General features: G+C 39.8%; 1 protein-coding gene across 3 annotated transcripts in view; it reads right to left on the bottom strand.

Moving 5' to 3' along the window:
* The window catches only part of SPIDR (scaffold protein involved in DNA repair), a 207,982-nt gene that overhangs the window by 148,139 nt on the left and 47,273 nt on the right, over positions 1 to 12,570 (bottom strand). For all 3 annotated transcript variants that reach the window (XR_012649784.1, XM_075023258.1, XM_075023259.1), the window contains exon 6: positions 5,539 to 5,795. Coding sequence is in view for 2 of the 3 variants with exons in the window: in XM_075023258.1 (XP_074879359.1) it covers positions 5,539 to 5,795 (257 nt within the window). In the remaining variant the exon portion in view is untranslated. The remainder of the gene's footprint in view (positions 1 to 5,538; positions 5,796 to 12,570) is intronic.

Raw genomic sequence — 12,570 nt, 5'->3', positions numbered from 1 at the left:
CTCCCCTCAGCCTCCTTTCCTCCAGGCTAAACAATCCCAGTTCCCTCAGCCGCTCCTCATGAGACTTGCTCTCTAGACCCTTCACCAGCTTTGTTGCCCCTCTCTGGACACACTCCAGCACCTCAATGTCTTTCCTGCAGTGAGGGGCCCAAAACTGAACACAGCACTCGAGGTGCGGCCTCACCAGTGCCCAGTACAGGGGAACAACCACCTCCCTGCTCCTGCTGGCCACGCTATTCCTGATACAGGCCAGGATGCCATTGGCCTTCTTGGCCACCTGGGCACACTGCTGGCTCCTATTCAGCCGGCTGTCAACCAGCACCCCCAGGTCCTTTTCCACCGGGCAGCTTTCCAGCCACTCTTCCCCAAGCCTGTAGCGCTGCGTGGGGTTGTTTGACCCAAGCGCAGGACCTGGCACTTGGCCTTGTTGAACCTCATACAACTGGCGTTAACCCATTGATCCAGCCTGTCCAGATCCCTCTGTAGAGCCTTCCTTCCCTCAAGCAGATCAACCCTCCCTCCCATCTTGGTGTCATCTGCAAACTTATGGAGGGTGTGCTCCAGTAAAAGATATTAAGTAAAACTTTATAGGTGATTGATTTTCCCGTGCCTCTGCTTAGCCAAATTATCTCACAGGAAATATTTGAAATAATTTAGGAACATCTTTGGAAATAGGTAAGCTTTTGAGGCCTGCTCCTTTCATAGTTTTCAAAACACTGATCACCCCTTCTTACCAGCCACTGAAAAAAAAACCCCAAACTTTACCACAGCTCTCTGGCTCTTCAGACTCCTTAATAGAAAAAAAATATTTCAGATTGTCCTACTTCTCTTACAGCAGAGACTCTCAGAAGAAGTTAGATGATTTAATACGGAGAGTCTTCCCAGAAATAAGTTATCCGGGTTTTGGCCAGTATATATATGTAAAAAAAATAAATCAGAAAAATCAAGTGCCAGACTCACATGCACAATTTATCATAGAGCAGAGTAACGAAGTTAAGAGCAAGACTCTGCAGGAACCAGTTTTGATGGGGGAACAGCCATGCCCCACAAGATAAGGGAAGAGCCTTCCCCTCAGTTCTGAAGGTTTTGGCTTGCCTGAGCAGAGATCTTGCATAGAAAAGCAAGATCCATGGTTAAACATGGTACCAAAATGACTTCTCTCTGATGGGGAACAAATGTACCCTCCTAAACCATTCCAATCAGTAAAATACATTACACGTGAAATTGGAGAAATCTGTCATTTTAAGGAAAGTGGGCGTTTTTTTACTAAATGTGTTTTGTTTTTTTCCTGTTAACACCAAACATCTGACCCAGTGAAACCATCCACACTTTCTAAAAAAAGAAAGACATTTTAACTTTCACTAAGGGCAAAATAATTTGCCCGTGTACATTGCCAGTGATTGCAAGTGGTACATCTGTAGTGCAGCCATGATATTCTTCAGTTATATTCTCCTAATCCAACAAGAAATTCACTAGCAAGGAAAACTTAATCAATAGTTTAAATCACCATAAGAACATGACGGTCAAAAGGGCTAGTCTGTTGCTGTTACACCCTCCTGTTACTTGTGGATGGATGTAAGAAAGAACAGACCCAATTTTAGATTAAAAGCCTGCTTCATTTGTGCCAGCTCCTTCCTCCCTTGGCAATTTCCTTTATTTTCAGGATCTCAGTTGGCCTCATGTGACAACTGGGTTTCATTTTACCGCACGTAGCACCAGGACATTCTGTAATTTTCTCCTCTTCTGATAACAAAAGTTAATTTTAGCAGATCAGATCTGTAAGTGGTCTGCATACAAGTAGATATAAGATAATTAAACAGAATTTCCCACAATTTTCTTTTACTATTAAGCTAAAACCAGCCACTCATATTAAAAGAAAAGACAAACAAAAAGCTAAAGCAGCTATTCTTCACAACTAAAATCTCTTGCAATGTGACAGATTTAAAAGTAGGGTTAACATTATATAACTTAAGATTTCCTGCACTGAAACCCAGACTTTTTTTTTCCTGATGGAAATAGAATCTTATTACAAAAAGCAAACAATTCATAAAACCTTTAAGAAAGGTTTACTTGTAGACAAGAAAAGCTGAGTGTGTGCATTTTGAGTTTTCTTCTTTATAAATACTGAATGAACCCAGTTATCTGTTTAACCTATGTAACAAACTCTGATACTCTTCATTTCTCCCTTCTTTCACAAGGGAACCTTGAGAGACTTGGAACTAGTGCAGTTTAGACATTTCACCCTGTACCATTAACATGAATTCCAAACCTAAAAAGAAGAGCTTCCTGAAAACTTATCTGCAGTATATAGTCTCTTCCCTCAGGTTTGCAAATCACTTGCATTATTTTCCCATGCACTGTTGACTCAAGCTGAGAAACTGAAACTTTGTGGTGGAATAAAAGGGCAGGAACATCTAACCCAACACCTCTTGACCTGATCACCAAGGCAATTCACCTCAGTATCAAGTACCACCAGTAGCACTTCCTTATCAACTCTCTTAGTAGCTCATGCGTGCAGTACAATGACATTTATCTCTCAGCGTAACTGGGAAAATTATACTACTCCCGCTTCATCCATCACCAATTTTGTTTAAATAAAGGAAGGCAGCTACACAAGGTGGCACATAAAACCGATGTTTGAGGTGAGGATGTCCAGGAACAGTGGTATTGATGGCTGTAAATGAAGAGATGATATTTTGCCACTAGCACGACAGACTGGTTGCTTCAGAACCTGTCCAGGACTACCTACACCCCTGAAGGACAAACGGCACCATACAGACAACCTGCTCTCCCCTGCGGACCGTGGTAGAAAGAACAATCTTTGAACAATTTTGAGAACAAAACCTAACATTACAGGGGATACATGAATACATATGAGAATTTGGCAAAAGGGCACAGAATAGACCAGTCAGTTGGCATGGTGGGGGAGGAACTGCTTCTGTCACCCCTTTCTTGTCTGGAGATGCTAATCACTTTCCAAAACCCCACTTAACTCCTAACAGAAGGATTGCAAGATGCCCCTTCAAATTTCGCTCATCATAAGCAACATTGTATATTGTGCATGTTCTTTTGGGGACATAGAAAGATTTCTCATTTTACTTCCACTCACAGGTGTTGAATTGACACCGAAATTTCTAACACTAGGATCAGAATTTATTTTAGTCATCCATATTCAGCTTACTTCTGAAGATTTCTGTTGGTTTGGTTACAACTTAATTTTTGTAGCGTATGACAATTACATCTGTAATAGGATCAAACAAACAATACTTTTTCCTCCCATCCAGGCAACTACTCATTTCTATTTTAGCCCCAGGAGGATTCCAGGAGGAGAGGACAGTAGAAAGTAACTTATTTGAATTTTTCCACAGACTGTTACAACTCTTTTCTTTGTTTTTTTTGTTTGGGTTTGGTTGGGCTTTGGGGGGGATGATAGGAGGTTTTCTGTGAGGTTGCGTAGAAAAATGTAGCCACTGAGGTAATAGAAGCATAGCTGCAATCAGGTAATGCAAATATAAATGCAGATTGCAGTGTGCTTAAAGAATTTGGAAGAGACTGTTACACATGGTATAAGATTTTTTCAGAAAATATAAGCTAAAATTTTTTGTAAATATTCTCTCTACTTTTGAGGACTTTCATCTCAAACAGCAAAGAAAGATGAAAACAGAAATAATTTCTATTTTCTTAAAAGTGGAAAAAAAAACATAGGAGGTCTATTCTACCTACATCAGCACTCTTCCATGAAGTAAGCATATTTAATACAATCTGGATTTGGAGTAGAACCTCTCTCGCAGGAATTCACATAGGAAGATGGCAGCTCTACCACCTGCCCCATCTCAGCTCGACCCATGCTTCCCTAGGCATCAGCCTGGAAAAAGAAAGCCCGGCTAAGCAGAGGCTTTTGGCTCTCTTCCACCTACTGCAAAGTTCCAAATGGTCTGAGTGGGAGCCTGCGGGCCAGATCCAGCTTGCAGGATGATTTCCCCTGCTCACTGCTTTTTCTGCTTGACTTCAATCTGCAGCAAAGGTGGGAAGGAATGAGAAAGAACAAGCCAACGACTGCCATGTAACTTTTAGCTATATAACCAGAAAGACGGGGTTGTCACTTCATCAGTCGAGAAGGTGACAAACCTTTCTCCAAACTGGCCTTCAATCCACAGCACTGAAAACCGGGGCTTTCCTATCGAGGATGCAGACTCTTATATCCACTGTTAGCACACCAATGAAAATGTTCTCCATCAACAGTAAAAGGAAGAATTAATGGAATTAATGCCCTGAACAGGAAGAGTGAAAAGATGACAATTACCTGGACAAGTAAAATAACTCGATAAACAAAACTCATAACTGAGGAATTTCCTGCCTGCTTCCCTGTTCCCAAAGCAACCCAAGGTGGAACCACAGGATGGAGGAGTGAAAAACCCTGCAAGCTCTGCTCCTCTGGCCACTCTGGACAGATTACATTCTGTATTGTTGTGGTTGGCTTGGTTTTGTTTGATTTTAAAGCTATTTATTCTCTTACACACTTGTTTCAGAGTATCTTTGCTGTAAAATAACATTTTTGCACTAAGATTATTGATAGTAGAGGTCATCAAATGAAGCTGTCCTCTTCTTGTTACCTTCACAGATACTTGGTTTTGTCCACTAACAGGCATTTTTGGGGGCTTACAGCTTTGGTTTGACCTAATACACTTGTGTCTTTATGTTTTTAAAGTAACAAGAAATAAAGCTTGCTTGCACAAGATCCTCAATAATTAGGACTTTCAAATCTGTAAGCATTTTCAACTAGCCAAGAACATTTTAAGAGAAAAATAAGGCATGGGTATTTAACCAAAGTGAAGATTGTCATTGTAGGCTCCATAGCTTGAGGTATACCTTAATTCAATATAGGAAGTGACCATTTCTGCACTGTAATTAGCTAGAAGTAGCAAATCATGAACAGCAGGCTTCCACTGCTCAGGCTGTTTTCTTTCAGCAGTTAGATATCTTTCTAATGTATTTAATTTAGTCATGAAGATTTAAATTTCAGATTAACAAATACATCTCACCTTTGCCTAAATATCACTCTGTCCTGCACTATTCAGCACAATTGCTCATCCACCCCTTTCCTACAGTATTTTGGATAATTTTGCCCTGACAAATCTGGAGAGGACAAAAAAAAAAATAAAAAAAAATCAGAGGTACAGCATTTTTGCAGACTATCTGGAGAGGGACAAAGCAATGAAATGATTACAAGCTAAAACATAAGTATATCCACTCACACATCTAAGGCACTGTTGTTAGAAGCATTATTAGAAGTGCAAAAACCATATTGATTTGTATGCAGGAGTTCAAGATCGAGAGCTTTCACCACAGATTTTAAAAATGAACTGAGTTCTTTCTTGCCTTGTTTGCTTGTTTACAGATAAATGACGTTCTTCTAAGTTTTTTGGAATTTGCATCTCTAAAATGTTTATCCTTGAAATGCACTCCTACTCTTCTGTAAGTATTCTTTTACTTACAATTTAAAAAAAAAAATTTCCTTAAGGTGGAAATTGCATTTACCTCAGTAGCTTCATCTTCTTTGTGGACTCAGTGGGGGCCCGGGGGGCCTTGCCTGCCTGCTTCCCGGGGGTGCGGAGAAGGGCCTGCGCAGACCTCAGCCACTCGCTGGCCGGTCGTACTGTAACTTCCCCCGTGTCCACTCCTGACCTTGGCCGTAATCTCTTAGTGAATCCTGGAGTAGTGGTCGCCAGGCCCATCTCTCCTTCTCCCACACTGTCATTATCTGATGAATACTCAGAAATTTCTGTTGAAGTTGTCTAAAGAAATAAAAATATACAGTTATTTAAACAGAATGCTAATGACATAGTATAGATTTATGTAGGCAGTCATAAATGTTCTCTAGTAATCCATAAATTGATTGCCAATTTATTGATTAATATAACCTGGACAACTTCACTGTAAATGCACATTAATCTTTTGCAAGTCAACATGAACTCCTGAATATAAGGACCATCTCTTGAGGGACAACTGGGATGCGTAACATTTATTTTTTCAAACAAATAGATCCGTAGAATTTATCAAAACAATAAGCCAATGTTTATCTCTATCAGAAGACGTTTCTAGACAGGTGTCAGGATTAAAGCAAGTTTTCAAGAAAGTAGAAAGAGGCTAATGAGTGACAGGGATCACGACTGGCAGAAAAGCTGAGAGAAAGGGAGCTTTCATGTTGGGATTCAAGTAAGTAGGAAGCTGGCTTCCGTCGTCTGAATGAAGGGAAGAAACACATGCCTCTGTTGAGAACTCATAGCTGGCAAAAAGTATGTAACCTTTTGTTAAAACAAGATTTTGACCACTAAAGCTGGCCTTCACTTATGTCCAGCAGGCCTACAGCTTCCCAGGCAGATTTCAGAAGTTAAGCATAAGCTGTCAGGTTACATCCAGGTAGCTCCAGGGAGGACTGACCACTGGTCAGCAGCCAGGGCTGCGAGCCAGCAGGACTTGGAGGTGGACAAGGAGGACAAGGAGTTCAGACTTAAAAAACCTCCTTGGAGCTCTTCTCCCAGAAATTCACAGGACACGCTGAACTCATCCCACTGAAGGAGGGATGAGAGGAGAGGAGAGGATGAGAAGGCCCAAAAACAAGTCTGCCAAGAGACATGGAAGGCTGAGGAGAGGGCTGGCAGGGAAAATTCACCTGCTTTGGCTCAGCTTGTTTTACTCTCCTCTAGGGCTCCCACACAAGCACAGCAAGGCAGCTGGGTTGGCACCCTAAGGCAAGCTCTGCAGTTATGTACATTATGCTCTCTTAACCCAGTATTTCTTAAAGTACTGAGTATTAAGCAAAAATACTTGGAAAGTGGCATTTTACCTAGTACAGAACAAAGTGATCCAAAACTCTGAAATAGTCAGAAGACTAAAAAACATGAGCTGGGCTCAGTCTTCAGGAGCTACTTGGAAAAAAAACCAACACACTGCAAGTTCTGGTGGGGTGAGCATTCTAACAGTCCCATCACTGGGACCACCAGTTCAAGGAGGCTTGCACAAAACTGTTCTGTAAGAAGAGGCAAGTTAAGTAACTCAGCCTGATCCTTGAAAGAACCAAAACCCAATGCAAAACATTAGGTTCATGTTATCAACGGGGAACTGGAATATCCCAAAGACTGACTTTGCTCGAGATCATGCTGCCCCGATCACAGAATAGGTCCTGAAAAAAATTCGCCTGTTCTGGTCTAATGCAGTAAGCAGCTCTCCACACAGGTTGGCTGATAACTGGCTCAGATAAGGACTTTAAAGATAAAAGAGGAAAGGGAGGGAAATCACTGCATTCACTAATGCCATTGTATGTTATTAATTAGTATAATCATCTGAAACCAACATTTCTTGACTGTGCACAAAAATGAGTTCAGCTCCTGCCAGTTCTTTAATACATTCTTCACGTAAATGATGAGACACAGCGTTCATGTTCTGAGAGCTTACCTCAGCATTCTGGAAATTGGAAGGACCTTTTAAAGTTATCCAGAGAAGGAGAATAGCTAAAAGAATGTAATTAATATCAGCCTGTTTTAAACAAACACAGTCAACATTCGTCCCTTGGCAACAATATTTCTCTGAAAACAAACTCCTTCCACATTGGGAAAGAGCCAGAAATAAAAGGTTTCAAACAGTACGAAAGCAGTAAGCAAGCACTTCATTCTTAAAACACCATTCCAATGCACTCTTTTGCTTTAGGAATGCTTTAATTTTGCTCAAATTGCTACAATATGCACTGCACCTAAAAAAAAAAAAAAGCAAACCTAAAATTCTTTGAGCAAGTAAAATGCAAATGAGGAAAGCCCTTGGGATGTGCTTCAAGTTAAGCACGTTTTAATCCCACTGACTGTTGTAAGTGTTAAGAAGCTTTCCTAAGTAAAGATTGTCTAATAAATGATTAATTCTTCTGCTAATATTTATTATTGTATTATTGTATACTTGTTTAGACTTAATGTCCCCAAGGAAACCGTACTTTGGGGTTTTTGGTTTTGGTTTGTTTGCTTGTTAGAAGTTTGTTGTTTTGTGGTGTTTTTTTTTAAATTGGTCAGTTGGAAATTTTTCTTAAAAGAGGAAGCTATAAAAATGGAGAAGAAAAATAAAGAACAAACCCTCAACCTTCTAATTCCATACATTATTTAACTGTAGCCACCACCAGAAATACAGTCTGAAGAGAAAAATATTTTCAAAACATACAAGCATAATTTTTCAAGTATCCAGTTAATGAATGGCATGTCCACCAACATTATGGTGGTAGACAGCTGGAAAAAAAAATTCATTTAATTTCTTAGGTTCACTTTAAAACAATCATTGATTAATAGTGAAGAAATTGTTTATTGACTATCAATATCTTAAACATCATGAAGCTGAATTTTCAAGAGGTGGAGGTTTTTTTTAGAAAAATATCCCTGGTAATATCACTAAGATTTTCTGAAGAGCATCATTGCTAAGCACAGAGAAGCGTCAAATTAAAAGTAGTTGACTTTTCCACATTGCTTATTATTTCAAAATATAGTCATTTTTGGTTATGGTGGCTGAAGGTACAATGCTCCCCAACACACACAGGCTCAGTTTCCCCACCTCAATCCCTTCCTCCAAACCCTGAGCCCAATTTAATCATCCCCATCCTGGGGTTTTCCATGACTGTCTCCTATACATCCCAATCACCCCAAATACTTGGTAGTAGACTGTTCACTAAGATTTACCCATCGTTTCCAATGATGACCTTGCCACAACACCCTCTTTTATATCACGCTAATCACTTTTCCATGTCCAAGGGGTGAGTGGAAAAAAAATGCAACCAATCTCGCTCTCACTAAAACAACAAACATGGCTCATTTTGTTCACTTGTAGAATAAATTGATTTGCTCTGTGATTGGTTTCATTTGAAAGGTTCTAAATGTTCCCCTTTTATGGCTCCTTCTTTTAAGGAAAAATGACTTTAGTATAAATGCACAGAATACTGCCATTTTTTCTGATAAGATTTGGCTACAGGAAAACAAAGAAGTCAGTGAGTACTGTAGCTGAGCATCCAGGAGCATGTATTTTAAAGACAAGCATCTTTAAACCAAAATGCATCAAAAGAGAGTTCTCAAGATATATTAATTTATGATGTATTTTTGACAGCACTCACCAGTACTAGCTAATGTAGAGGATGGTACAAATGTAAAAACAGAAAGCAGAATGAGGAACAGCAAATATCTGCCCCTGGCTAAACAGTTAAGATTGCTAAAGAATACACGATTATCTGTGTCAATTTAAACTAATTTAAAAAAAAAAAAAATTACCAAAAAGCAACCACAGAAATGGAAAAATCCTGCCCCAAATTGTTCAAAAACAAAACTCTTGACTTCACTGAAATGAAGACAGCATTCCATAAGCACGTAGATTTTGCATGCAGGCAGCACAGAAGATACCATGCTGTTACTTCTGTGACAAAGTACTCTCTCCCTCTCTCCCTCCCCCTCAAGAGATTTGCTTCAGTTGCTTTGCTTTGAACACCTTGTGAATTCTTTGGGAGTACCTTTGCAATCTGCATAGCATTTACCTCTAAAAGGTCTGAATAAATTACTTTTTCACTTCAATAATAATGGAAGCAAGAAATATCTGTATTTGATCACTTTAATAAGCACTCAATATTTCTTATCAATAAAACAGCAGTAAGTTAATATGAGAAGTGTTAAAATTCCATTTGAAGTTTCCAGCTTCAGCACAGAAAGCAGAACTGTACAAAACTTTCTGTACAAAAAGAAAGCTAACATATCAATCCTATTAAAAAAATAATAAATCTGTATTTTTTAAAAAAGGTGCTCTCCTACAGTAATTGCTAATTAGAAGCAAGGACATGAGCAGTTGGGAGAGTTTCTCATCACCCTTGGCTCTCCTCCTAAGACATGTCACTCAGTGAAACTTTTCTGCAGAAAAATGTCAGTATATACACCCTACTTTTGTATTGGTCAAACACTTTCACTTGTTCAGTCGTTGTACATTCAGAAAATGTTGTAAATCTTTTCCAGTTGGTATGAAGATACTTTGCAGATACAATGCTTGATAAAAGCTCACAGATATTCTGAAGAAGTTCATCAGCTGTAACTAAGATGCTTCAGCACGCTGCAGTATGTTCAGATCTCCTCTTACGGACAAAAAAATGGCCTCAAATTTTACATAGACACTGAAATAACTTTGCAGATGGGGGTCAATTAGTCTGTCATTTCCTTCCCTAAAAATAATAAATTCTTCCCTTCTATTATCTTACTACAGCTTAGCTCAAATGGCAGAAGAACTAATAGGGTTTCTCAGATGGCACCCCTAGGGAAGCAGGCTTTCTCAAGGTCATGGACCCAAGTTATGTCAGAAACTGAAATAGTAGTTGAGAGTTTCAGACTTTGATCACTGTACATAGAGAGGAAAATTAATCTTGTGGCATCTCCTTTCCTACTTGTTCTTTCACATATCTTTGCCTCTAACTCTGGAAGCATTTTCCATTATCCCCTGCCTGTTCTCTCATGGACTATCTTTCTCTTTTCTGATTCCTTTACTCTTTTCAGAATTAATTTGCATTTCTCCTAACTGCCCTCTCATGACAGCTCTCAAGATGGGTGGAAGCTGACTGGTATTAACAAACACACAGAGTGAACTTAGGTGACTATCCTACCACCTCTCCTTTTATACACTCTTCCTTTCTGATAAGCAATGCTACTTTTGCAGTACTGGTACTCTCTGCTGTCACAAACGCAGAGGGATTCAAACACAGCAAACTTCTACCCCAGGGAGTTAGCTGCAAGTTGCAAGGAGATTTTGTATCTTGCATGGTACTCTCCAAAAAAAACAGAGTGAGCAGAAAAGCCACTGGATTTGCTACAATGAATATTCACAAGCATAAATCACCACTGCAGTATGTCAAAGGCCCAGGCTATGCTAATGAGTGCTTGAAGCTAACTCCACCAGAAGCTGGCTTGCAGGATTATAGGGAAAAGGTAAAAGAAAAGAAGTTTCTCCTTAATTAATCAACACAAAATTAAGTCAAGCATTGCGCGCACAGAGAGTACAGGATATTATTCAGCTCTATAAAGATAATTAAAGATATAAGCTACTTTCACTCTAGAGAGATAAAATTCAGATATACCTTCACACAAGAAACTTAACGTTCAAGTGCAGAGCTAGGCGTGTGCCGCTCTGTGGGTGACACCAAGCTTTCTGCTCACGGAATAACCACAGGAACAGAACGCAAAACTTAAAAGATTAGGTAGCAGTGCGTGGGCAGAGTTAACCGTATGACAAAAAAGAACAACAATGAAAGACATAAATCACTAATAAGATATTTTTGAACTTGCAAGCCCAAGCTGACGCAGCAGATTAACCGAAATTTTGTATCTGGAACAACCACCCAGTGTTACCACAGAGACAGCATATATTTAAAATGGATCTCAGATAATACCTAGCTAAGTACAGCATTCCTCCTCAGCACATGCACTCAGACCATCTGATCTGTCCTAAATATTTACCAATAGTGTTGGTTCAGTGCACTAGGAAATGACTTGTCGTGCTGCACACACATTAGCATTTTGTGGCTGCCATTACAGGAAACAGAGCCATACACTCTTCAAGGGCATGAGAACGGCCACCTTGAGCATCTCTCTGGGACTCTGCAAGAGTGATTAACACTGAGCTGACAAAGGGTTTGCTTCTTTCTCCCTGCTCGGCCATCACTAAACGCCAGCAGCATCTCCCTTCACACAGACATGGAAATGAATTTTTGCCATCTCCTTCCTACATGCCACCACCTCTAGGCTGGAATGCAGTAGTTATTAGCATACAAAATCATTTATGCCAAGTAGCAAGGAAGAATGCTATATCTACTTGAATATGGAGAAGTGTAGGCAGCAACACTGTAATTATTCAAAGCAGAATTTGGTCACAGGCTGCACCCTCATCTCCTCTTAATGGTGTTTTGAGACCTTTAAACAACTGGTTAGGACTTCTCTTCTATGACTAATTAAAAGGATTCATTGCATCCAGCAGCCCAGTGCTGCCTTATCGTAAAGGAAATTGATTCATGATTATTTCTGGAGGAAGGAGGCCATACTAAACCTTAAGCATCACTGCTTACACTGTTGGGCTTCCCTTTGGAGAGCTCCTGGGGAAGTCTTACCCATGTTTGACCCCATTTATTCTGCAAGCTCAGTCAAAAATTACAGCTGCATTAGCTACTGTCTTAAAAGATCACCCCAAGTATGATTCAATTCAAAGGAAAAATACCAATAGCTGTTATCAAAAGAAAAGCAAATGGGACAGTTTCAGAGATGCTTTCATGGACTGAAGGAGTTGAAAGGGCTTTGATGTAACTCTGTAGAAATTAATGGAATGATACAGCTGCTGTTGAGTCCGACTGCCAGTTATCCTCTGACGCTGGGCTTCCTGCACAATTTCTGAAGCCAAGAAAAGGTGTGGAGGGTGACACGGACAGGAAAACTCCCTCTTACACTTCAGAGAGTGAGGAAGTTGAAGTACAGTACCCAAGCCCACAAAATGGTGTTTTATATCACACATGAAATAACAATTAAC

The sequence above is a fragment of the Buteo buteo genome, chromosome 3, assembly GCF_964188355.1.
Source record: "Buteo buteo chromosome 3, bButBut1.hap1.1, whole genome shotgun sequence".
NCBI classification, from domain to species: Eukaryota; Metazoa; Chordata; class Aves; order Accipitriformes; family Accipitridae; genus Buteo; species Buteo buteo.
This window is presented reverse-complemented; position numbering and strand designations above follow the sequence as displayed.